The 26340-nt window shown below is 45.9% G+C and overlaps 3 protein-coding genes across 3 annotated transcripts; 2 read left to right on the top strand and 1 right to left on the bottom strand.

Moving 5' to 3' along the window:
* The first annotated feature begins 1961 nt into the window (after positions 1-1961).
* Positions 1962-4527, top strand: skor2 (SKI family transcriptional corepressor 2). Its single transcript, XM_030342505.1, has 5 exons — positions 1962-2082; positions 2287-2385; positions 2618-2685; positions 2804-2856; positions 3004-4527. Exons 1-5 carry the CDS (start codon positions 1962-1964, stop codon positions 3005-3007), a joined length of 345 nt encoding a protein of 114 aa, XP_030198365.1. The 3' UTR covers positions 3008-4527.
* A 2800-nt stretch (positions 4528-7327) lies between these two features.
* Positions 7328-15041, top strand: hdhd2 (haloacid dehalogenase-like hydrolase domain containing 2). Its single transcript, XM_030341449.1, is given in 13 exon segments — positions 7328-7419; positions 8897-9015; positions 9018-9043; positions 10042-10060; positions 10062-10115; positions 10117-10146; positions 10951-11056; positions 11256-11340; positions 11640-11805; positions 11966-11990; positions 11993-12015; positions 12152-12215; positions 14720-15041. Coding segments are annotated over 12 exon segments (777 nt in total). The 5' UTR covers positions 7328-7419; positions 8897-8940; the 3' UTR covers positions 14824-15041.
* Positions 15038-26338, bottom strand: katnal2 (katanin p60 subunit A-like 2). The gene is given in 22 exon segments (XM_030342503.1): positions 15038-15415; positions 16205-16301; positions 16561-16601; positions 16604-16722; positions 17538-17648; positions 17991-18036; positions 18039-18081; positions 19197-19218; positions 19220-19313; positions 19834-19897; positions 20853-20917; positions 20920-20950; positions 21681-21692; positions 21694-21759; positions 22858-22923; positions 23608-23700; positions 23973-24083; positions 24286-24326; positions 24567-24691; positions 24693-24731; positions 24920-24990; positions 25519-26338. Coding segments are annotated over 22 exon segments (1548 nt in total). The 5' UTR covers positions 25570-26338; the 3' UTR covers positions 15038-15275.
* Between the last annotated feature and the right edge of the window lie 2 nt (positions 26339-26340).

Here is a 26340-nt window from a genome sequence, read left to right as displayed (position 1 = left end):
CCAAACGGGTCCCCTGGCACCGGCAGCCCGACGTGATTAGAGCTCTGATTCCAGCGCTGTCTTTAAACTCTCCTCTGTTTCTAGGGAGAAACATAATCTCATTTTCCATTTATGTAATGCAAACCGCTTGGCGTTGACTATTCACGGTTAATTGACTGTCAAACGAGGTTGTTATCCCCGGGCCTTGTCTGCAAATGTGCTTGTCAAATGAGACAGAGGATAGGAGCTCTCCCTCTCTCTACCCCCTCCTCTCTCTCTACCCCCTCCTCTCTCTCTCTCTCTACCCCCTCCTCTTTCTCTCTCCCTCTCTCTACCCCCACCTCTCTCCTCTCTCTCTCTCTCTCGCTCTCTCTCTCTCTCTCTCTCTCTCTCTCTCTCTCTCTCTCTCTCTCCCTCTCTCTCCGCTCTCTCTCGCTCTCTCTACCCCCACCCCTCTCTCTCTCTCTCTCTCTCTCTCTCTCTCTCTCTCTCTCTCTCTCTCTCTCTCTCTCTCTCTCTCCCTCTCTCTCTCTCCCTCTCTCCCCCCACCCTCTCTCTCTCTCTCTCTCTCTCTCTCTCTCTCTCTCTCTCTCTCTCTCTCTCTCTCTCTCTCTCTCTCTCTCTCTCTCTCTCTCCCTCTCTCTCGCTCTCTCGCTCTCTCTCCCTCTCTCTACCCCCTCCTCTCTCTCTCTCTCTCTCCCTATTTCTCCCTCACTCTACCCTTCCTCTCTCTCTCGCCCTCTCTCTCTTTCTCTCTCTCTTCTTTCCTCCACCTTTCTCTCTCGCTTTACTTCCTCCTCTCACTCTATCTCTCCCCCTCCCCTCTCTCTCTCTCTCTCTCTCTCTCTCTTTCTAACCCATCCTCTTTCTCTCCCTCCCCCCTACCTCCCGCCAAAACTCCTCGACTCTCTCTGTCTCCGTCTCTCTCTCTCTAAACAATCTTCTTCCTCTCTCTCTCTCTCTCTCTCTCTCTCTCTCTCTCTCTCTCTCTCTCTCTCTCCCTCTCTCCCCCCACCTCTCTCTCTCTCCCCTCTGCTCTCTCTCCCCCCTCCTCTGCTCTCTCTCTCTCTCTCTCTCTCTCTCTCTCTCTCTCTCTCTCTCTCTCTCTCTCTCTCTCTCTCTCTCTCTCTCTCTCTCTCTCTCTCTCTCTCTCTCTCTCTCTCTCTCTCTCTCTCTCGTTCCCCCTCCACTCCCCCCCCCCCACCATCCTCTGGTCTAAATCAGACAAGGTGTAGTGGGCTGGGGGACATAAGCCAATGGGGGAGGAGGAGGACAGATTAAACATACTGAGTGTGCTGGATCGCTTCATTTACTGCGCTCCATTCCTCAGTGTCACAATTGAGGGGGAATCGTAAACAGTGGCAGAGAAAAGCACTCATTTATAACCTGCTAGACTGGAGGGACAACAGCGATGTTTGTTATGAAGCCAAGACAGAAGCTACACGAACGCACATACACACACAAACACACACACACACACACACACGCACACGCACACATACACACACACACACACACACACACACACACACACACACACACACACACACCACACACACCACACACACACACACACACACACACACACAAACACACACACACATTTTTATGTTAGATTTTATGCACCCAAGGCCATTTTGCTGGTCCAACATTCAGGTTCAGAGAAATATACCTTTACGCTTTATGATAGATAAAAGATGATAGACCTTATGATTCAAATCTGTCTGTATGTCTGTCTGTATGTCTGTATAGTCCAGTTAACCTACTTAATAAGCGTAAAGAAGGCAAATTGACGTGGCGGGAAATGAGGAGACAGAAAGTAGCGCTGAAGCAGATTCCTCGGTGATCGGCTGCCACCTAGCGGCACAGCGGGGCGGTGCACTGAGGGCCAGCAAATATAACCACCCCTAACCCTGCAGCGTTGGTGCTTTGCTCTACAGACTGATCTACACAGGGTTTATAACCCTTAACCCTAAAGTGCAATGCTCTACCATAGGCTGCAGTGTGTGAATGAGTTTGTTTCCTCTTGTGTTCCAGGTGAGCAGCAGCAGGGGGCGCCCTCCCCCAACCCCCTGAAGAAGGACGTCGCTAACATGGAGAAAGGTAGGCGGCCTATAGTCTAGTGTTGGTCTAACGCACCCTCTAGTTTAACCCTACCTCTAGTCTAACTTTAGCTTTAGCTGAACTCTACCTCTAGTTTAACCCTACCTCTAGTCTAACTCTAACGTCAGTTTAACTCTAGCTTTAGCTTAACTCTACCTCTCGTCTAACTCGAGCTTCAGTTAAACTCTAGCTCTCTCCCTCCAGAGGAGCTCCAGAAGGTCCTCCTGGAGCAGATTGACTTCAGGAGGCGGCTGGAACAGGAGTTCCACGCCCTGAAGGGCACCTCCCCGTTTCCTGTGTTCCGTAAGTCCACTTCCTGTCTTCTCTCTTTATTCATGCTTCCTTTTTCAATCTGCCTTTATTGTCCTTCTTCCTGTCTGTCAGTTTGTGTCTCCCTGTCTGTTTGTCTGTCTGTCTGCCTGTCTGTCTGTCTGTCTGTCTGTCTGTCTGTCTGTCTGTCTGTCTGTCTGTCTACCTCTCTGTCTGCCTGTCCCTGTTGGTCTGTTAGTCAAATGTTTTCTTCTTTGGTTTCCAGATAATTTCCAAGACCAGATGAAAAGAGAGTTGGCCTACAGAGAAGAAATGGTTCAACAGCTGCAGATGGTAAGAACTCAATCAGCCAATTTATTCAGGAATAGTGTGCCTAATTGATCAACCAATTAACCCTCATGAGTATATCAGTACAGTATATAGACGTGTAAAAGCTCTTGTTCTTTTCCAGATACCGTATGCAAACATGTTGAGGAAGGAGAAAATCAGCTCGCACCTAAACAAGTAAGTCCTTTAGTGCTGGATGTGAACATAGACTGGCTTTAGTCGAACCTCAACCGAGCTGAATAAAGAGAAACACCAGAGCTCCACTGGTGACCCTGAACGTGAAGGACAAGTTCCCTAATGTTCTTTCTTTCTTTGTCCTGCCAGGTGATTACTCCTCCAAACCTGGAAGAAAAAGAAAGCGGAGTTTGGTGGGCTCATCCTTCTGGAATGTAGTGAGACAACCACCAACAGAAACACTGGATTTATAAACTGTAAATATATAAATATATTTCCAAATTTAAAAAATAAGATATTGATGCGTTCTGGACACTTTTTGGAGGGTTGTGACGCCATCTCTATACTGTGCCGTTTGTAGAAATCCTACCTCAGACCAAGAAACTAGCCTTGAGCTAACAACCTCAATGGCTAGCCTCGAGCCAAAGAGCTCAAATCTTGGTCAGCCTCGAGCTAAAAAGTAAAACTCTAAACTAAATGGTAGGTTAGCCTCAGGCTAACTTACTAAATGTGAGGTGAGACTTCAGTTAATAAGCTTAACACTATGTTAACCTCAAGCTTACTAATTAAATGCTTTGCTAGCCTCAGGCTAATGAGAAAAACACTATGAAAGCCTCAAGCTTATTTGCTAAATGCTGTGTTAGCCTAAAGATAGCAAGCTAAATGCTAGGGTTGCCTTGATCTTGCTAGGCTGGGTGACTCCAAAGTTTTATCGGAAAACAAAATGGCAACAGGAAGAGGGATTTGATCCAGCTCCAACTGTGACAATGGAAACGTGAGAAAACGACAGAAGGGCAAACAGAGAACAAAAGTCACGTTGAAATGACGGGTCTAACTCGTCGCCCAAACTCCACATTCTCAAGCACAGTATTATATACTACTGCATACATTATAAACTATTGGAATCCTAAAGGCACCGACTTCTGGATCTGGACCGAGCCTCCACAGCCAAAACAAGCTGGCCCATTATGTCCTGTAATTATTATGCTGGTCAGAAGAGGTTGTGCTTGTTACCGACCAAGGATCGGTTGTCAGGACTCTTGACAACACCAAGATGGACTCTTTGGTCTCTGGTTTGCTTTCTACACATTTTGTAAAGCACACAATGGACGGCTTTATCTAGCAACTGGGGGCCCAAATGGAACAATATTAATTGTGAGGTCTAACTTATTCCTTGTACATAAACATGTAAATACCACGACTGTACAGAAGTTCATACGTGAAGATGTTACACTCTTTTGTGTTTTGTACGTTTATTTGAGAATAAAGTTTAATATATTATTTATTTATTTATTTATTACCATGTAAAAAAATATATTATAAGGACGCATGGTAGTGGTTGTGGTGATGTAATGTCATAACGAAGGAAGGGGCTTATGTGATGGTGTCAAAACGAAGGTAGGCGCTCATGTGATCATGTCCTGCAGGAGGGGGGTGGGGATTATGTTATTGTCATAAAGGAGGGCGGGGCTTATTTGATCATGTCATAACGAGAGGGTGGGGCTTATGTGGTGATTATGGTGATGATGTCATATTGAGGGGAATACAGCTCCTTGTGGGCAAGAGTGAATACATGAATATTGTTATCACTATAAACTGTTCTAACCCCAATGCAAATGTATTGAAAATGTTCTTTCTCAACTATTTATGTGGATAAATAAAGTCTATATACAATCGAAGTCTGAATAGTATTCATTCGGTCAAAAAACATACAGAGCAACATATTTGTTGCTGTTTTCCAGTGGAAAAAGAAAAAAGAAAACCGAACATATTAACAGAACATACATTTCCAACAGAGCAGTAGGGTAGAGTAGAGACCCAGAGGGTAGAAAACCAGGGGGGGTAGAGACCAGGGGGGGTAGAGACCCAGGGGGTGGGGTAGAGACCAGGGGGGGTAGAGACCCCAGGGGGTAGAGACCCATGGGGTGGGGTAGAGACCAGGGGGGGTAGAGACCCAGGGGGTAGAGACCAGGGGGGTAGAGACACAGGTAGAGACCCAGGAGGTAGAGACCCAGAGGGTAGGAGACCAGGGGGGGTAGAGACCCAGGGGGTAGAGACTCAGGGGGTAGAGACCCAGGGGGTAGAGACACAGGTAGAGACCCAGGGGGGTAGAGACCCAGAGGGTAGAGACCAGGGGGGTAGAGACCCAGGGGGTAGAGACTCAGGGGGTAGAGACCCAGGGGGTAGAGACCCAGAGGGTAGAGACCAGGGGGGGTAGAGACCAGAGGGTAGAGACCAGGGGGGGTTAGAGACCAGAGGGTAGAGACCAGGGGGTAGAGACCAGGGGGGGTAGAGACCAGAGGGTAGAGACCAGGGGGTAGAGACCCAGGTAGAGACCCAGGGCGGTAGAGACCCAGGGGTAGAGAACCAGGGGGTAGAGACCCAGAGGGTAAGAGACCCAGAGGGTAGAGACCCATGATGAAGAGATCCAGGGAGCGAGAGCGAGGGAGAGAGGGAGGGGTTAGAGACCAGGGGTGGTAGAGACCAGGGGTAGAAACCCAGGGCGTAGAGACCCTAGGTAATGACCAAATAGCATCAAGAGGGGCAGTTCAAGCAGAAATAGAGGTTGGTCTTCTCACCATGGGTTCTGAGTTTGTGTTTGGTTCACACCCACTACAAAGGAAATGTACTGCTTTGGACTTGTTCTAATGGAAAGTCCTGAGCTCGTTCAAAACAGGCCAGTTGTGAGGGGCCAATTGCTTTGCATCCGGTATTGCTGAATGCAGCGTTCTCTGAAACTGCTCCTCCAAACAACTTCTCACTCGACGCTGCACTTCTTTGGGCACTCAGAAATACACCCCGCAAGTGTGCAGTTGATTGGGGGAGAAAATCGAAGGACAGCGAGACATACAGATACTTGGTCATCAATAAGGCGATTGTCCTAATCCCGGGACTTCTGCTTCATTGTGCCGAGACGCTACTGCTGACGTTACACCTACGTGTGGCACCACATTGGGTCGAGATAAACAGTATTATCTTTGATTTGGAAACGGTCAATTTAACTATCGGTCCGTCTGTCTGTTTGTGTAATAAACCAAAATGAGTTTAAACATTAATGACCAGGGAGGTCCGCCCATGATGCGTTGTCCTGCTCGATTCACGTGCCCCAAGTTGTTTCATTTATCTGAATTGTGGCTTTGTCAATAATCTCCATATGCTGAGTTATCACCAACAGGGCTCCGCTAAGCCCTGCAAACCTTTTTATTAACGCTGGTGTCCGTCCTAAATGTGCAGAGCAGGGAGAGAGGGATCTGCTGGGATTACTAGCATATGTTGATCAGGGGGGTTTACTTTGATCTACGATTAGAGTTGATCTGGGGGGGGGTGAGGACCTAAGGGTACAGGTTGGGGGTCAATTGTGAGTTTTTTTCTTTGTTGGAGAGGACTGAGGCATTGCAGTAAACAATACACAATTTCAACAGACAGTTTGGTTACTTCTTTCCACAGAATAAATGGTATGCATTCTATCATTCACTATTTCTCTTTTTAATGGGATTATCAGGCTTCTTTTCAAATGCTCAAACCATTGTTGAGCCTTTAGCCTCCTCTGGGCAGGAGACACCAGGACAAGAAGTTAACATTGATGGCATCACTGCTGCTGTCTGTGAAGCAGGTACGAGTCTACAGCCCAAGGGCACGTCAAGTAAAAGATCCAAATAATACAGAAGGACTGCTGACACATAGACCTCATCCCTCGAAACACAGCACAAGCATGAAGCTAGCTATTATTTCCTTATGTTGTCAGTATAAATCAATATTTCAATATTTCAATGGGCCTAAACCAGTAGCGTCTCATTTGTGAAGACACAAAAAAAGTGAAACCACCAAAATGTAGTTTTAGAGGACACTATCAATTTAAAAAAGAACACTAGTTGCAGTATTCGTTAAACTAAACTGTTGTTTATGAGGCAGATGGAGCAATAATGTAATAAAGTAATACCTTGTAAACAACAACACTGTTTTTTGGGAGTAAGATAACAGGAGAAGGCAGTGTATTGGAAAGAACGAATGCAAAGAGGATTCATTTTAAAGTGGCAGCCTTTAGCCTGCATAATACCTTCCTCTGTTTTAAGTCCAAATGCCCCAAAAAGAGCCTTAATGCAATCCATCTGTTAGTTGTTATTGGGATGGGATGAATATGTTTTTTTACTAATGAATGATTAAGGGCTCAAAGATAACCCTCTTACATTTCACATTCATTGGGACAAAAAACCATGAGCGACATCGCAAAAAAATATGTTTTCCATAAGGTTCCAAAAACACTCACAGATGACCCGCACAGGCCTGCCATGAAATCACACCCAGTGAATTCAGCCCAGCTGTACTACACCCTGTGGTCGACAGAGGGGGTGGGTTCATGTTGGTCCCGTTGTAGCAACCAACAAAGAAAAAACAACACCATCTAGGTGAGAGTTGAATCTTAAATCTCCTTACTTCACAACAAACTTTTCAGTGAGTGCACGTCGATTCTGTATTGTTCAATTGAACGATATGTCAACCAAACTGTGATCATGCATCGCGTTTGGTGCAGGCATCTCACGGGCAAATCCCGCGAGATCTGAGAGGGTGAGACGGACAGGTCATTTAAGTGGTCGAGAGCCAGGAAATATTCTCGTTGTTGCATTCCTATTATATATGTAGTCTTTAAAACAAACTGCCGATCGAATCAAGAAGGGATAGTAGGGATACAATTGTAGTATACAGATGTTTGAATCACTACTATCTACTCACTTATGTAGGTCTCTCTCTCTCTCTCTCTCTCTCTCTCTCTCTCTCTCTCTCTCTCTCTCTCTCTCTCTCTCTCTCTCTCTCCTCTCTCTCTCTCTCTTCTCTCTCTCTCTCTCCCCCTCTCTCTCTCTCTCTCCCCTCTCTCATCTCTCCCCCTCTCTCTCTCTCTCTCTCTCCGTCCTCTCACGGAAGAATCCATGCTGAAATCCATATAATCTATAACATATGACGTTGAATCATTTTCAATATCTCCTTTTCCTTTCCCTCAGTGTTGAGCCTGTTTATTTGGATTAAAGATCTGCTCGTTGTAGCCACATACTGATCTGTCCACAGCACAAAGACAACGGGTTCTAAATAATAATAATAATCATAATAAAACATTTGAAAAGCCAATCCTAAAATCATTTTTTTTGGCTCCAACATTGGAGGTTCAATTCGGCGACCTAATCTGCTACTACCGATGAGAATTATGATTATTAAAGAGTAATCTTTAAAGAATAAATGATGAACAAATGCATAATATGTATAATAAATCCTGATTCAGATCGTTTATAGTGAGTGTGTTAAGGAGAGAGATGGGCTCCACACGTCCCAGAGATCCTCCAGTCTGAAAACCACCAACACCATGATGCTTTTTTGCAGAAAAGATTTCAGGATTTCTATTTCTTGAACTTTATTATATACTAATAGGGATTATATTATATTATAATATCGATTTTATTATAGTAAGATAGTTACAAACATATATAGTATACTAACGAGACTTCCTAAAGAATTTTTGACTCACTCTATACTCACTATGTAGGCCTTTCTCTCTTCTCTCTCTCTCTCTCTCTCTCTCTCTCTCTCTCTCTCTCTCTTTCTCTCTCTCTCTCTCTCTCTCTCTCTTTATATATATATATATATATATATATATATATATAATATAAAGATAATATTAGTAATACCTTTTTCTACTCTTCTACCTTGAGTTGAGCAATTGTAAAGGCAAGAACTTGCACCCAAGATCAATAAATACATAAATATGAAGGCCAGAATCTTTGCGTTTTGCGGGGGATGATGTGAGCCGTTAACATTTCAGCACAATGCAGCTTTTATGTAATGTATACGTGGATGGTGTTGGCTGTTGCCCTTGCATGGTTGACTCTGCCGTCGGTGTGTCAATATGTGTATTAACTGGTGTAAGTCGCTTTGGATAAAAGCGTCTGCTAAATGCCCTAATTGTAATAGTAATGGCATATACATAACCTAATCCTCCAGTGAGTGGACCTTGTGGTTCTACTCCTGTTGACTCCTCCCCCGGGCCCTCCTATAGTTCTCCTGCTGGTTCTCCTGGTTCTGCTCCCACTGGTTCCCAGTATGTCAGGCAGGAGGGCCCTGCGGGCGGTGCTGGTGGACCTGAGCGGGACGCTGCATATCGAGGACACGGCCGTATAGCAGGAGCCCAGGAGGCTCTGAGCAGGTTGGCCCCCACCGTCAGGAGGGACCCTTTACTAGACAGTTTAACTGGTTTACAGGTTGAGATGTAGTAAACCTTAAAGAATGTTTTAAAGGTGAAGTTGTAGTAAACACTTAAAGGTTTACCTGTTTAAAGGTTCGGAGTGTTAGGTAAACCCTAACAGTTTATCCGTCTAAAGGTGGAGTGTAGTCTTAACCTTAAGAGTTTACATGTTAAAGGTGGAGTGTAGTACAACTTAAAGTTTACTGTTTTAAACCGGTAAGAGTTGTAGTAAACCCTAAAGTTTATTGTTTAACAGCGTGGAGCGTCCTCCCTAGTCAACCTTTATAGTTTATCTGTTTAAAGGTAGAGTGTAGTAATACCCTAAGTTTACTGTTTAAAGGTGAGAGTGTTAGTAATACCTTAATTTAATGTTTTAAAGGTAGGAGTGTAGTAAACCCTAACGTTTTACTGTTTAAAGGTGGAAGTTGTATGTAAACCCTAAAGTTTACTGTTTAAAGTGGAGTGTATTCAAACCTTAAGTCTTACTGTTTGTAAAGCGTAGGGTAGCAAACCCTCCTAACGTTTATTGCTTTTAAAGGCGGAGTGTAGTTAAACCCTAAAGTTTGACTGTTTCAAAGGTAGAGTAGCAAACTAAAGTTCACTGTTTAAAGGTAGAGTGTAGTAAACCTTAAAGTTACTGTTTAAAGGTAGGGTGTTGTAAACCTTGAGGAATAGGTAGAGTGTAGTCAACCCTAAAGTTTACTTTTAAAAGGTAGAGTGTCGTAAATGTCAAAGTTGAAGAATTAAAGGTAGCGAGCACCGTGTACATTTACTGAGGAACAGGAGTGTTTGTAGGGGCCCGATACAGTCCCCTAAGGGACAGGTAAGTTTGTAATGTCAGGGGCCCCTGAGGGACAGGAGAGTCTGTAATGTTAGGAGCCCCTGAGGAACAGGAGAGTTGTAATTGTTAGGGGCCCGGGGCCCTAAGCTAAAGACCCCTGTGCGTTCCTCCTGGTCAGGCTCCGCCAGGCCGCGGTGGGCCGTGAGGTTTGTGACGAACACGACTAAGGAATGTAAGAGGAATCTTCTGGAAACGCCTGCGACGCCTGAACTTTGACCTCCAGGTAATGTCGACAATGGCAATGTTGTGTTTGACACACAAACAGGTTGCAAAAGAATCACAAACAGTCCAAACTTTGTTGAATTCTGTTTAACGTGCTAATCCAGGCTGGTTCTATTAACCTGCTTTAATGTTATGGAATGCACTTAGTATACTTTTAAATATATTTATACATGTAGAGCCCTATCTTGCATCCAGCGCAATTGACTTTCTACACTTAAGACTTATGTATCTTTGCTAGTTTGCACCCAGCGCAAAGCCGATTTTCCCCCGCAGCAAACCTGCGCCACTAAACTTGCACCCTGAGAGTCATGTTGGCAAAAAGCAGAGGCGTGTTCCGGCGCAAATGATACATGGTGCTATCTTACAGATCGATAAAGCAGTTGCGCAACTGACTGACAAAACCTGGTCTTAGTTCACTAGCGGATAGCACAGTTGGTGTTGCTATTTTGACGTACCATGGCAGGTCGGAACTGCAATTTTTTTCCATAGGGACTGCATGAATGAACACTGTAGTAGGCTATGCCATGCGTTAAAATAATAATTAATAATAATAATAATAATAATAATAATAATAACAATGATAACCTCGAGTTGAGTAGGCTATATCCCAGCCTTCCAAAACAAAATCTTGTTTTAGGGTAAATGATAATGTTGGTTAAATTATTTTGGAAAGAACAGCTGATACAGCGGTATAAGTTGTATTTACATCAATGCATCTGGAAACACTAGCCTGGCTCCGCCCACCTAAGTACTTCTGCTCAATTTGAATTTCCCTTCAGTACTACGTCTACATGATTTATTACAGGAAGAGGAGATTTTCACATCACTGAGTGCAGCCAGGAGATTGGTTGAGCAGAACCATCAGCGACCTCTCCTATTGGTGGAGGACAGCGCCCTGGAAGACTTTGCGGGTACAAGGAGAGAAGCATGTTGGTCATGTATTGATAAATTAGGAGGTCTCATAGGTTGCCTGTATGCTAATATCAGTGTGTGTGTGTGTGTGTGTGTGTGTTGTGTGTGTGTGTGTGTGTGTGTGTGTGGTGTGTGTGTGTGTGTGGGTGCATGTGTTTGTGTGTGTGTGTGTGTGTGTGTGTGAGTGTGTGTGTGTAGGTCTAGATACGTCCAACCCTAACGCTGTAGTGGTGGGCCTCGCTCCTCAACACTTCAACTACCAGACGCTGAACACAGCCTTCAGGTAACCCTTCATCTAGTCCATTACTCTCAGCTCTATTCTAGAGCGAGAGAGAGGGGGGGAGAGGGAGAGGGAGAGGGAGAGAGAGAGAGAGGCAGACAGAGAGAGACCGAGAGAGAGATGTTAATGTTGTTGATATTGTCGTTGTGGATGTTATTGTTGATGTTCTTATTTTGTTGGTGATGTTGTTGTGTGTTGTTGATATTAATGTTTTGATGTTGTTGTTGATGATGTTGAAGATGCTGATAGTGTTGTTGTTGATGTTGTGGTAAATATTGTTGTTGATGTTGTTGTGGATGCAGGCTGGTGTTGGAAGGCGCCCCCCTAGTGGCGGTCCACAAGGCCCGGTACTACCAGAGAGGGGACGGCCTGGCCCTGGGCCCCGGGCCCTTCGTCACCGCCCTGGAGTACGCCAGCGGCCGCAGCGCCGTGGTCGTGGGGAAACCCCAGGAAACCTTCTTCACTCAGGTCCCGGATTGCACTCATAGGATCATATCCTGGCTTGATTATTATCATCTTCTTCTTATTTAATACAACTCTACCCTTCAATTAGGGCTTAACCAGTTCTTAACAGGGAAGACAGCTGTATCACAGGTGAGGCGGTTGTCATGGTTACGTCTGTTTCCAGGTCCTGTCAGAGCTGGGATGCAGCCCGGTGAAGCGGTCATGATAGGAGACGTGAGTCAGAAGAGAAGGGTTCACGTACATCATGTTTAGGTCTCAAAACAGGCCTTTTCAGGTTCATAGTGGGTTATCTCTTTTGTTTGAGTCTATCTCTCATAAACCTCCTGTCTTGTCTGTCCTGTCCTGATAGGACGCCAGAGATGATGTGGGAGGGGCCCAGAATGCAGGAATGAGGGGCATCTTGGTGCGGACCGGTGAGTTGGGCCCATGTGGATACTTCCTTCAGTTCCTTTCTCCTCTTACTGGACTGAGATCTTCAAAACATGTGTAAGGGTGCACTCACACTAGGCCATCTGGCCGTGGCCTTGGCCGTTTTCACACCTATCCGTGCTCAAATCTGCCAGTGTGAGTGTGGCCAGTCTGGCCAGGCCAGGGCCCCGTTTCCCGATATCGATGGATCTTCGCTCGTAAGATGGTTCGAAAGAGGGAGCTTTCGAACCATCGATAATTTCTTGGAGCGTTTCCCGAAACTCCTCTTAACGTGAACGCGCATTCGCTGCACTCAAGACGATCTTAGGATTGTACCTGTCCACTGACATGGTGCTGAAACGGGCTATGACGCAGGGGGAGACGCAGGAATGTCGGAGGAAAATGGGGTTAAAAGGGTTAAAATATCTCCCCATCAAGGCCAACCGCAGAGTAGCCTACGAAAAGAATAGATTGCAATAATATGAATGCTAAAGATATTAAAACACAATTGATTAAGCCTAGGCCGACATATATAGCAGTCCTAATCCTGAGCGCACGATCGGGTGGTGGAAGTTGCGCTTTAGATGCCTTCACAAGTCCAGCGGAGGGCTCCAGTTTTCGCCGGCCAAGTCATGCGCTGTGATATGTGTGACAGCTATGTTGCACAACATTGCAGCTAAGCCTGGGGTAGCTTTGGTTGAACCGGAGGACATTGAGGACGATGACGACGAGGAAGATCGGTGTGAGGACGGCCTCCCTCATAACTACGCGGCTGGTTTTCATGCACGTCGAAGAGTGATTGAGACTTTTTTTTAACCCCCTCCACCCTCCCACATGTCACTAAACATTTCCGTCAACGTGACCAATCCCAACCATATCCCAGCCTTTTGCCTGCTCCTTTGCTTGTTTTTTATAAAAATATATAATTTTTTATTTTTTATTTTGTTTTACATTATTTTATGCTACGTTTTATGAGTAGCCTATGTCAGTCTGCACAAATCCCCCCCACTTGCTCTCACACATTTTAAGTGCCCTGCCTGCTCAAACATTTCCTGGACTATCTCTCTCAAACTAAGAACATAATGGCCCACATTAGGCTCAGACGCACGTGATACACCATTAGCAATGTGTTATAATAAAACGCATCCAATACTAGGAATGTCCGCTGGCTACGCCACTGAGGCTATAGTAGGCTAACGAGGCTCTTAGCGTCCTACGAGTACCCTGGAGCACTCGTTAGCTACTCGTGACTCGTGAGCGTTTTTAAGACATTCGTTACCAAAGATGCTTTCGGGAAACGGTGTGAAAACTGTACGATGCTCTTACGACCCACTCTGCGATCCACTTAGGCTAAAGATTAGAGCTGTCAGTTAAACGCGTTATTAACGGCGTTAACGCAAACCAATTTTAACGGCGTTAAAAAATTATCGCGCGATTAACGCAATTGTTTTATTTAAAAAAAAAAAAAATTTCTTTGGCTCAAAACATAGAAGCAGTAGCCTGACTGCTATGTTCAAATGACATTTGGTCAGAGCAGTCGTTTAATTGCACTATAGGCTCTTTTTTTGTATCGTCCTGTTTTGATCAGTATATGCCAATGTTGTTATCAATAAAAATCATTTGCACAAGGCAAGCCGATGCACTTCACCATGTTGATAAGATAATTAAAATGAGAAGAATTATGGGACAAAAAATCAAGGGATAATTAGCATAGAAAAATAATTTGCGATTAAACGCGATTAATCGTGAGTTAACTATGACATTAATGCGATTAATCACGATTAAATATTTTAATCGCTTGACAGCTCTACTAAAGATGCTTTCGGGAAACGGGCCCAGGCCAACTTGGCCACTTGGGAGAGATGTGCTGCTACGGTACGGGCCGCCACGGTACAGATGCTAATGATCCGACACGCGCACACGCACGGCTACGCAACCTGAGCTGGATGACGTATAGTCCATGCGACGACCATGGGCATAATAAAGGCGACGAGCCTTCTTTCCCATTAAACGGTAAACATGGCGTCAAGCGATGTTTACGCTTGTTTTGCGTACTCGAAAAAATCAGCAGTGAGAGTGGGCTCTATCTGAGAACGACTCCAAAAAGCAACAGACTCAGCAAAGTGCGAACTGTGTTCTCTGTGTTGTTGTCCATTGTTGTTAAAACTCTGACTGGCGGCAGACTTTATTATGGCCCATGCAGCGGACGCTTGGTGGATGACGTGTTACTTACAACGTGATGATGTATGTACAAGAGCCTACCGTGGCCAGGCCACAGTTGCGACGGCCAACGGCCACAGCCAGATGGCCTAGTGTGAGTGCAGGCCAGAGAACAATGGGGCCAGTTGAGCACGGTTGTGTGAAAACGGCCAACGGCCAGGCCAGATGGCCTAGTGTGAGTGCACCCTAAATATATGTAATGCCTGCCTTGTTTTTTAAAGACATTATGTGGTTAGTATTCATCATGATGTTTGTCAATTAAATCCAGTATTGTGTTCTACCTCTGCAGGTAAATACAGAGTAGGAGATGAGAGTAAGATCAGCCCTGGTCCCTACCTCACCTGTGACAGCTTCCCCGACGCTGTGGACCACCTGCTGAAGGACCTGCTCTGACCAGAACTACACATACACAACTACAATGAGACAGCATTGCAGCAATAAGAACCATCCTCCAAAAACCACAAATCCAGCATGTAGAACTATGACAACGACAGTATCCAGACCATTATTAAATGTAAATATAATAATAGTAGTTATATCAAAATACCAGCTACTAAATCATGAGGTGTAAAATGTCTAATGGAATCTTAATAAAGACCTCAGAACCTTGACTATTTTCATTTTATTGATCATTTATTAGCTAAATTACAACTTCACAGTAGAAAGCAGAGAAGCCTGAACAAATATAAGCAGTAGCGTGTTGCTCTCTCTCTTTATTGCTCTCATACAGACTGATAGTCTCTCTCTCATACAGACTGATAGTCTCTCTCTCTCTCATACAGACTGATAGTCTCTCTCTCATACAGACTGATTGTCTCTCTTCATACAGACTGATAGTCTCTCTCTCATACAGACTGATAGTCTCTCTCCCACTCCGTGTATCTGTGGGTGAGGGTCCTGGCCGAGGGCTTGGTGTGGGTCATGACCTCTAGGAAGTCCTCCGTTGTCACGGTTTCCAGGTTGATGACAGGCAGGGGAGAGTTTCCTGAGGGCAGAGCAGTGGTTGGAGCAGGGTGTTGGCTTACAGGATGGAGAAATATCTAGATTCTAAAACTACTTCTAAACCTAGAATCTATCTCCGTAAAAAAAAGGATCTGTTGACACGAAAGGTACAACAAAATGCATGCATATGACTGTTCTAAAAGGACATGTTATTGTCCGTGCATAGTCTGTTTTATGGTTATCGTGTTGCTCCTTCCTCTGTCCATGTTGCCGGTGGCCTTTGCTACAGATGGTTTGTGTCTGAGCCAGGGTGTTTTGGTTCCCCTACCCTCCTGGGGACACGTACCTACAACCAGTGACTGACCCCCTGTCCCAGAGCCTCTCAGGCCCCTGCTCCCCCCCCTGCGCTGTGGCTGGCCAGACACATGCTGTGGAACACGTTTTCCAAGTGGGCACAGTTTAGGGTGTTTCAGAGACATGAGCATGAGACAGCCTTGTTTCTTTACATAAAGAGGGACACCGTGTGCAAAACCACCCCCGCCTTCCTACCAGCTGAGGTCAGGCTCAGAGCGCTTCACCAGGGAGGCTGTCTGGACACAAGGTATCCCTAGTCAAACTAGCTGTCTGTCAGCCTGTCGGCCTGCCTGCCTGTCTGCCTGTCCCTCTGACTGACTGCCTGTCAGTTTGTCAGCCTTCCTGTCTGTCTGTCTGTCTGTCTGTGTCTGTCTGTCTGTCTGTCTGTTGTCTGTCTGTCTGTCTGTCTGTCTGTCTGTCTGTCTGTCTGTCTGTGCCTGTCTGTCGGCCTGTCTGTCGGCCTGTCTGTCTGTCTGACCTGGTGTCTCCAGGGTGTGGAGGATCTTGCGGACGGGTCTCATGGCCGCCTCCTTACACACCAACCGGAGGTCAGACCCAGAGTAGCCTGCAGCCTCCTGGATCACACACACATATACACACACACACACACACACATACATAGGATATAAACACACACATACACACACATCAACACACACACACACACACACACACACATCAACACACACACATTAACACACACACACACACATCAACACACCCATTAACACACACACACACACATACATAGACACACACATGCATTACACAAACACATCAAACACACATTACACACAGTAGTATTCTAGTTGTCTTATTATAGAATTAATTAACCTTGGCCAGTGTTTCGTAGTCCAGTTGAGTTCTAAGCTCCGCCCCCCTGACAAGCTGACTGGAGGGAGCCAATGGGAGATCATGGCCTGGCGGGCGGGCTCTGAGGGTAGACCAATCAGAATCCTCTTCTCCAGCCGTCTCAGCATCGCTTGGTCCAGCTCCCTGACACACACACTCACACACCTCACTGATGTGTATGGGTGTGTGTGTGTGGGTGTGTGTGGTAGTGATGGGTACCGAATTTCATTACTTTATAGGTACCGACTTTCAAATGGGGTCAAATGGCATGGAAAAGATTTTTTTAACCGCTTATGTATTCTGTTCATTATGTATTAGTTGAGCCCTTATTTATAAAGTCTTTAGCTTGCTTGCTCCAGTTAAGAGTTGAGCAACACATGTCGTCTCTTCGAGTACCTGCTGCATGTATGGGTTTTCATTTAAAGGTGACATGTTATACCCCAGGTGTGAGTGTGATCAAACCGTTTTGAAAATCGGGCTCTTATGACATCTAAAGAGGGCGTGTCCACCTAGATGTGTGCTGGATAGATCAGTCTACCAGCCAACCCAGTGGACTGTAGCAAACGTTGCTCATCTATCCGTCATACATCTCGGTGGAAAACTGCCTCTTGTGATGTCAAAAGAGGCAGATTTTTAAAACCTCTTTTAACAGCTAATCACACTTATACCTGGTTGTATAATCTCTCACGTTTAAATACATTTACACTCATGCAAAATTTAAACAATAATAATTCAATTTAATCTTAACATGTGTGTGTGTGTGTGTCTACGTGCATCCGTGTGTTTGTGTCTCTTTGAATGCCTGTGTGTGTGTGTGTATGTTTGTATGTCTGTGTGTGTGTGTGTGTGTGCATGTGTGTGTGTGTGTGTGTGTGTGTGTGTGTGTGTGTGTGTGTGTGTGTGTCTGTGTATGTGTGTGTGTGTGCGTGCGTGCGTGCGTGCGTGTGTGTGTCCGTTACCAGGGCATGTTAGAAGCAGCTAGTATGAACACCAGGTGGTCCGAGGCGGCCAGTCCGTCCATCTGGATCAACAGCTCAGTCTTCATCCTACGACTCCCCTCATGCTCCCCCCTCAAACACACACATATACACACGTTACACACACATATACGCATGCTATACACACGTTATACACACGTTATACAGACACACAAAAGCACACAAACACACACAAACACACTCCCCAGACCGGTATGGTCCAACCAGGTCCAAACAAGACCCCCAGATCGGTCCCACCAGGACCCCCCCAGACCGGTCCCACCAGGACCCCCCAGACCGGTCCCACCAGGACCCCCCCAGACCGGTCCCACCAGGACCCCCAGACCGGTCCCACCAGGACCCCCCCAGACCGGTCCCACCAGGGACCCCAGACCGGTCCCACCAGGCCCCCCCTGCCCGTGGGGCTGCACTGACCCGTGGCCGCCTCCTCTCTGTCCCATCACAGACTCCAGCTCGTCAGGAAGATGGTGGACGGGGCGTGGAACTTGGCCAGCTCAAACAGCACCTGGTCAGAGCGACCTGTTATTATCATGCTATCATCATGCTATCATCATGTTGTTATCATGTTATTATCATGTTATCATCATGCTATCATCATGTTGTTATCATGTTATTATCATGCTATCATCATGCTATCATCATGTTGTTGTCATGTTATTATCATGCTATCATCATGCTATCATCATGTTGTTATGTTATTATCATGCTATCATCATGCTATCATCATTTGTTATCATGTTATTATCATGTTATCATCATGCTATCATCATGTTGTTATCATGTTATTATCATGCTATCATCATGCTATCATCATGTTGTTATCATGATATTATCATGCTATCATGCTATCATCATGTTGTTATCATGTTATTTTCATGTTATCATCATGCTATCATCATGTTGTTATCATGTTATTATCATGTTATCATCATGCTATCATCATGTTGTTATCATGTTATTACGATCAGACCGGTCGCAGGGCAGGAACACATTGTATAATTCTTGAACGTACTCCGCCCGAATTATCCACAGCTTAGAGTTTTGATCCACAAATCAGTAACAAGTTGTACATGTGTAACTATACATTTCATGTATGGTTAACTACACGTGGTATACATGTGTAACTATGCATGTTATATTTGTGTAACAATACTTGTTATATGTATGTAATTATATATGGTATATATGTGTAACTATAGATGATATATGTGTAACTATGCATGTTATGTATGTTTAACAATACATGTTATATATGCGTAACTAACAATACATGTATCACCTGGCTTTACAGGTGTACCGTTTGACCGTACATTTAAAGACCCGTCGTGAGCTGCTCACTCATTGGAAAGTATTATGTGATTATCTACGGCACTCGTATATACAGACTAATCACAGCCGGGATGATGTTCAGTTGAACACCGAGGCCCCTTGTGTGATATGGCTTAATTGATATAAAAGAAACAGCACAAAGCAGAACCAACTGGTGTAAAAACCTGTTTTACACCATGTTTTTGGTGTTTCCCCAGCCAGCTAGTGAACCCCTGTGCTGCTAACTCAGGCCCTGTTATGTGTGTAACGTCACAGTGCTGTTAAACTGTGACTCCGAGGGTCCCGCCGCACCCGGATCAGCTTCTCTGAGTCCTCTCCACTTGCTGATGATGGTGGAGGCGGAGATGTTGAAGAAGGTGGTGCTGCACTCTGTGGCCACCGCCTTAGCCAGCAGAGTCTTACCCGTCCCTGGAGAGAGAGACAGAGAGACGGAGAGGGGGAGACGAGAGAGTGGGAGGGAGACAGAGAGACAAAGAGAGAGAGAGGGACACACACAAATACAGAGAGAGAGAGAGAGCGAGAGAGGAGGGGAGACAGGAGGATTCTAAGCAGAGGAATTGCCTCCATGTTCAATAACGAGGGATAAGGAGCTCTCTAGCGGGTGAAGTCAGCGGTCTACTGTCTACAGTAACCAGGGCTGCAGAGCGATGGACTACAAAGGCATTGTTGAATGGAGGGATCCCACAGGGCAACCCCCTCTGGGGACTTCACTCTGAGTCATACTCAGTCTGGGTCAAAGCTGGTCGAAATAACAATGCTTTATTTGTTGTGTGTGTGTGGTGTGTGTGTGTGTGTGGTGTGTGTGTGTGTGTGTGTGTGTGTGTGTGTGGTGTGGTGTGTGTGTGTGTGTCAAGTGTCTAGGGTGCATGTAAACAGAGACTGTAGGCCGTAGGCCTCTCTGAGTGACCTAAGGCCTAGCAGGCCTTACCTGGAGGCCCGTAGAGCAGCAAGCCTTTCCATGGAGACAAGATACCAGTGAAGAGCTGAGGGTACTAGAGATAGAGAGAGAGAGAGAGAGGCAGAGAGAGAGAGAGAGGAGAGAGAGAGAGAGAGGAGAGAGAGAGAGAGGAGAGAGAGAGAGAGAGAGAGAGGAGAGAGAGAGAGAGAGAGAGAGGGGGAGATAGAGAGAGAGAGAGAGAGAGAGAGAGAGAGAGAGAGAGAGAGAGAGAGAGAGAGAGAGGAGGGGAGAGAGAGAGAGAGAGAAGAGAGGAGAGAGAGAGGAGAGGAGAGAGAGAGAGAGGGAGAGGAGGAGAGAGAGAGAGAGAGAGAGAGAGGAGAGAGAAGAGGAGAGAGAGAGAGAGAGAGAGAGAGAGAGAGAGAGAGAGAGAGAGAGAGAGAGAGAGAGAGAGAGAGAGGGAGAGAGGTGGGTGGAGGTGAACATAATAATGGTGATCAGTGCAGAACATCTGTCCCCATCTGGAGGGTAAATGTCACAGGAATACACAAACTGATCTGGTGTCATTTCAATAAGAGATAAGTTATGGTGGAGACCTGTGTGTTGTGTGTGTGTGTGTGTGTGTGTGTGTGTGTGTGTGTGTGTGGTGTGTGTGTGTGTGTGTGTTGTGTTGTGTGTGTGTGTGTGTGTGGATGCACTGCTTTTATGTATGTGCTTAAGCATTTGTGTGTGTGTGTGGTGGTCATATCCTAGGTATGGATTTAATGCCAGGCTAACAGAATACCCTGACCTGCTGGCTCCCTCCCTTTAAGCTCTTTAAAGGAGATGTATTCAGAAGCAAAGAAATACCTGCTGTGGGTCACATGAATCACCCTAATGGGGTCACCTGACTCTCAATAATGGGGTCACCTGACTCCCCTTGATTGGTTAACCTGATCCCCTTGATTGGGTCACCTGACTCCCCTTAATTAGGTCACCTGACTCCCCTTGATTGGGTCACCCGACTCCCTTAATTTGGTCACCTGACTCCTTGATTGGTTCACCTGACTCACCTTAATAGGGTAGACAACAGCCTCTTTTACTAATCGCTTGCCGTCCTCCAGACCCATGATGTCATCCAGTGCACGTTGGGGTTGTGCACATAGATGTCCTTTAAAGAAACACATGCAAATACATTTACATTAAGGGCATTTAGCAGACACTTTTATCCAAAGGGACTTAACAACCATTTTTACACGCATCCACACACCAACAGGGGATCAACCATGCAGCTCGCCGGCAGCAGATAAGGTTGGGTGTCTTGCTCAGGGACACCTCGACACTCAGCTAGCAGGGTTGAACAGGCAACCTTCCGGCTACAATTCAACCCGCTCTGCTCCTGAGCTAAGCCGGCCAACAATGCTATGTTTGGACTTATATAGGGGCCCTTTAGACCCAAATGGCAGAAAAGTTAACTGATCGAATCATATCTTTTGATAGTGACATAGTTTATTGACAGATTCAAACAGCTCTTTACTGCCTCCTCCTGGAGTACTCAGGTACTACACTAACAAAAAGAGAGTAGCTCTTTACTGCCTCCTCCTGGAGTACTCAGGTACTACAAACTCAAGAGAGTTGCTCTTTACTGCTGTGTGTGTGTGTGTGCGTGCGTGTGTGGTTGTGTGTGTGTGTGTTGCATGTGTTTTTGCATGTGTGCGTGTGGGTCTGTGTGTGCGTGTTTGTATGTGTGTGTGTGTGTGTGTGTGGGTTCGTTTTGTGGGTGTCACGTGGATTGTGAGTGGTGTGTGGTGTGGTGTGTGTGTTGTGTGTGTGTGTGTGTGGTGTGTGTGTGTGTGTGTGTGTGTGTGTGTGGTGTGTGTGTGTGTGGTGTGTGTGTGTACCTTGCTAATGATGGGCTGCAAGTTCTCTCATTTCACTGCTTGTTGTGATGAACGCTCCGAGAGGTTTCAGCAAACGTTCCTACAAAAGGGTTAAGGCTCAAGGGTTAACAGGGTTAACGGGGTCAACAGGTCAAGAGTTAACAGGGTTAACCGGGTCAGGGTTCAACAGGTCAACAGGTCAAGGGTTAAGAGGGTGAAGGGCTGACAGGGTCAACAGGGTAAATGGTTAACAGGGTTAAAGCTGGGGGGTAAATGGTAAACAGGGTCAAGGGTTAAAGCTAGGGTAGGCATTCTATTTTAGAAGCTTTCTTTTGTCCTTTGCTCAAATTCTCTTTTCATCCATACAGTGATCCATAAAAAAGGAACATAAAACAGTACAGTATTACTAGCTGTCGGAGGCCTGCGATAGGCCTATCCAATCATTAAAGTCGGCCTCCAAGGAAGTGATTGTTGGCCTACCTCTCTTTCTACCTACCTCTCTGTCTACCTCGCCACGACCTGACCTCACCCAAGCCTCTGGCTACAGAGGGGCAGACCCAGTACTAAACCTGGCCAGCTAGTGGGTGTTCATTGGGAGGGGCTTGGGCTGCTCTGAGGGAGGGATTTAACAACTTCAAGCGTTGTCAGTGTCAAGGGTCAACAGGGTGAGGGTCAACCTGGTCAACAGGGTCATGGGTTCCCAGGGTCAGGGGTTGATAAGGTTAACAGGGTCAGGGGTCAACAAGGTGAGGGGTCAACATGGTCAACAGGGTCGAGGTTTAAAAGGGTTGGGGGTCGACATGGTCAGGGGTCAACAGGGTTAGGGGTCAAAGGGTGTGGGTACAACAGGGTCAGGGGTCAACAGGGTTAGGGGTCAACAGGGTGGGGGTACAACAGGGTCAAGGGTCAACAGGGTTAGGGGTCAACAGGGTGGGGGTACAACAGGGTCAGGGGTCAGCAGGGTTAGGGGTCCAACAGGGTGGGGGTACAACAGGGTCAGGGGTTAACGGGGTTAGGGGTCAACAGGGTGGGGGTACAACAGGGTCAAGGGTCAACAGGGTTAGGGGTCAACAGGGTGGGGTACAACAGGGTCAGGGGTTAGCAGGGTTAGGGGTCCAACAGGGTGGGGGTACAACAGGGTCAGGGGTTAACGGGGTTAGGGAATAAACAGGGTCAGGGGTAAGCCGGCTGTAGATACCGCGTGGTCGGTGTCTGCGTTGCCTCTTCTGCTGGCGTCCTGGATCACAGCCTTGTTGTCCTTCAGCTGAACACAAAACCCACAGTCACTACACTGAAACGCACTGGAACACTGTATCCTCATGGTGATATCAAATGAGATGAAAATTATATTTAAAAGGCCTTTGCATAAACTCCCCCTGCACTTAGATATAGTTAATTTCCTCTCTCTGATTGAAAGGTGTTAGTTTGTGTTCCCATTGCCATCGTAGCCATGAGGTCAGATGCTGAGGCCAGGCCCGTCCCCTGACCTCTTTGTTGGGTTGATTCCTTCAGCTGTCTTGCACCTTGCAGACGAGTCCACTCTCCCCCATATGTATTGCAAATTAACCTGGCCTCTCCCACTATGGCTGACTTCAGCCATGGCCAATTCCCTCCCCTTGGTTGCCACTGGTGTGACTGCCCACAATATATCATGTACACCATTGGCTCAGTGAAAATGTCTGCCTGTGTCTTGCGATGATCATGTTCTATTCAATTCTCTGTTAAGAAGTGTTCTTCTTGACAGACACACCAACTGTAACTACACACTATTCTCTTCAGATGTTCTATGAAGACCACTATTCTCATCAGATGTTACTATGAGGTCTATTATGCTCTTCAGATGTTACTATGAGGTCCACTGCTCTCTTCATATGTTACTATGAGGTCCAGTATTCTCTTTAGATGTTACTATGAGGTCCACAATTCTCTTTAGATGCTCCTCTATAACCTTCCTGGAGCTTCCCTCTCCTGAAGCTCCATTGTTAGCAAAAGACGAGACGTTGAGACCAAACTCCAGCGTAGGATCCACCAGCCCGTTCTCCTGGTTAGGAAACATACGCGATAAATACACATTTGTACCTCTTGTGTTGGTTAAACACACACGCTAACTCTAAGGTGTGTTGAAACACACACTTTGTACCGCTAGGTTTGGTTAAATACGCAATTCCTAACTCTAAGGTGTTTGAATACACACTTTAATCTTCAGCTAAGGTTGAATACACACTAGGCTTAAATACACACTTCACTCCTCTAGGGTTAACCCTGATGCCTTACCACATTTTTGTAGGATTCTTAATTGAAAAAAAAACATACACTCCTGTTTCTGATGGCTATGTGGGGTTCTGAATTCCTGGCCCCTCCCCCAGAATGCGGTCGGTGGGTGGGGCTTATTTTAGGGGGGGCTTCACAGTGGAGGAGGGGCTCCTCAAGGATGAAACCACAAAATTAGAGTAGATTAAGTAACAAAATGCAACACAAACATATGTATTAAGAATTAGTTATCAGACAATTAAACTGACAGACAGAATTTTATTGTAATGTCAAAAATAATGAACAATAAAATAATAAACACGTAAACTCAAAAGCAGTTTAAACTCTATGTGCAGACAAACAGAAAAAAACAAACATACCTCTTCTTGCCGCAACTTGAAACCTGTCTGGTTTCAACTGGGGAGACAAAAGTTTGACATGTAATCACTGACCAAACAGTCATTCATCAAGCCAGTCAGTCAGTCAGTCAGTCAGTCAGTCAGTCAGTCAGTCAGTCAGTCAGTCAGTCAGTCAGTCAGTCAGCCAGTCAGTCAGTCAGTCAGTCAGTCAGTCAGTCAGTCAGTCAGTCAGTCAGTCAGTCAGTCAGTCAGCCAGCCAGTCAGCCACCCAGCCAGCCAGTCAGTCAGTCAGCAGTACCAGTAGGGGGGGACCTCCTGGTGAGCCGGGGGTACTTGTTGAACTTGATGTAGTGGTAGGTCTGGTACTCCATCAGCACCGTCTCCAGGTCCACGTTGTCACAGACCTCCAACCTCTGGAGACCCCGTTACACTCCCCATCCAGGACCCCGCGCTGTCCATGTAGCTGCAGCATACACCCACATATATACAGTATATATATATGTCATACATATACATATATTTATATACTGCATATATTAAATGTAGACCACATGTATCAATGTAGCTGGAAGATACAACAGATACACCCACACTCTCCCACACACACACAGACACATATTACAAACACACACACGGCCCACACACACAGACCCATGATCCATGAGGTGATGGTATATGAGGATGAGTAGGTCCTTCTTCCGGGTCTCAGTTCTCAGTTCCTCCTGCTCAACACAAAGCAACAGCCACCATCAACTACAGCTAGTACAGGCTTCAAACACCTCCGTTGTGTGTGTCGTGTGTATGTGCGTGCGTGTGTGTGTGTGTGTGTGTGTGTGTGTGTGTGTGTGTGTGTGGTGTGTGTGTGTGTGTGTCACACACACGCGCGCGCGCGTGCGTGCGCGCACGCGCGCGTATGCGTAAACAAGAGACGCTGCCAAACCCTGTTGCCTAGGTAACCGATGGACGCTAACTGTGGCTAATTCGGTTAGCTTAACACTGAACGGTGTCCAGGCTGTGAAGAGCAGAAAATTTATTTAAGCTGTCTTTATTTTGACAAGATCACCACCCGCCCTCTTACACAAATAAGACTTTGATAAAACTCTTAATACGAAAGCCGGTCGTTTGGTGGTAGTACTCCGTCTATTCCCCCTGAGCCAACAGCTCCGAACTGCTCCACTGTTCACTGTTAGTCACCTTTGTAAATAGGTTAAAGTGAGGAATGAACCGTAATGGTGTGTGTGTTAGCTCACCGCCTCCCGGACCTGGTGAGCTGTCCTCATGGACTGATAGGAGAGCTCCATCCTGGTCTCTGACCGCAGCGGGGGCGAGCAGCGAGCAGCGGGGGCGATCAACGGAGGCGAGCAGAGGAGCGGTCCGTATGCGGAGCGGTTGGACGGAGACTGTACACCTATCTCTCTAGTCTATGGACTACTCAAAAGAATAAATACTTTCTACAGAATTAATATTCTCTCTTCAGAATCAATACTTTATACGGATGCTTTCTTCACATAGCCATGCTACTTTTTTAAATATAATTAATACAATCTCTACATAAATACTTTCTACAGATCAGAATAAATACTTTCTACAGAGAATGACTAATCTCCAGGATGAATATTCCTCTCCGAATTATGATATTACTTTTCGAGTTATTCTTGAACTGCTCCTGTTCAAGAATGGCTGATGCTGTTGTTTCTGATAATATAAAACCAAACCGTTTTTACTTTTGACTTTTAATGGCTGTTTCGTCATTTTGTTTATCAGATCAATTTTAGATCATTGTGAGTAACCGCAAAGGACCTTTATTCAAAAAACTGTATTGAGTTTGACTTTCTTTTAAATGGATAACAACTCCACGACCACAGTGCCACAGGGATCGAAAGGACAGGACCAATTTCAGAGGTGACTTCATGAGACTATATTTATTGATGTATTGTTCATGGATTTATAAACCGCACAGAACATATAATAACTAATAATATAATATATATTTGAAAAAAAATCGTAAGACTTTATTCCCACGCCCGCCTTGACGTCATCGTCCTCTATGCCGCGTCATCCTTATGTCCGTA

The sequence above is a fragment of the Gadus morhua genome, chromosome 19, assembly GCF_902167405.1.
Source record: "Gadus morhua chromosome 19, gadMor3.0, whole genome shotgun sequence".
Lineage (NCBI taxonomy): Eukaryota > Metazoa > Chordata > Actinopteri > Gadiformes > Gadidae > Gadus > Gadus morhua.
Note: the sequence above shows the minus strand (reverse complement) of the source record. Positions and strands in the feature narration are given on the sequence as shown.

What these genes read in the sequence shown, in the direction of transcription:
- skor2 (XM_030342505.1), top strand. Translation starts at nt 1,962, where the DNA reads ATGCTCTACCATAGGCTGCAGTGTGTGAATGAGTTTGTTTCCTCTTGT. An exon ending in CGTCGCTAACATGGAGAAAG is followed by an intron (nt 2,083 to 2,286) that starts GTAGGCGGCCTA and finishes CTCTCCCTCCAG; the next exon opens with AGGAGCTCCAGAAGGTCCTC. An exon ending in CTCCCCGTTTCCTGTGTTCC is followed by an intron (nt 2,386 to 2,617) that starts GTAAGTCCACTT and finishes TTTGGTTTCCAG; the next exon opens with ATAATTTCCAAGACCAGATG.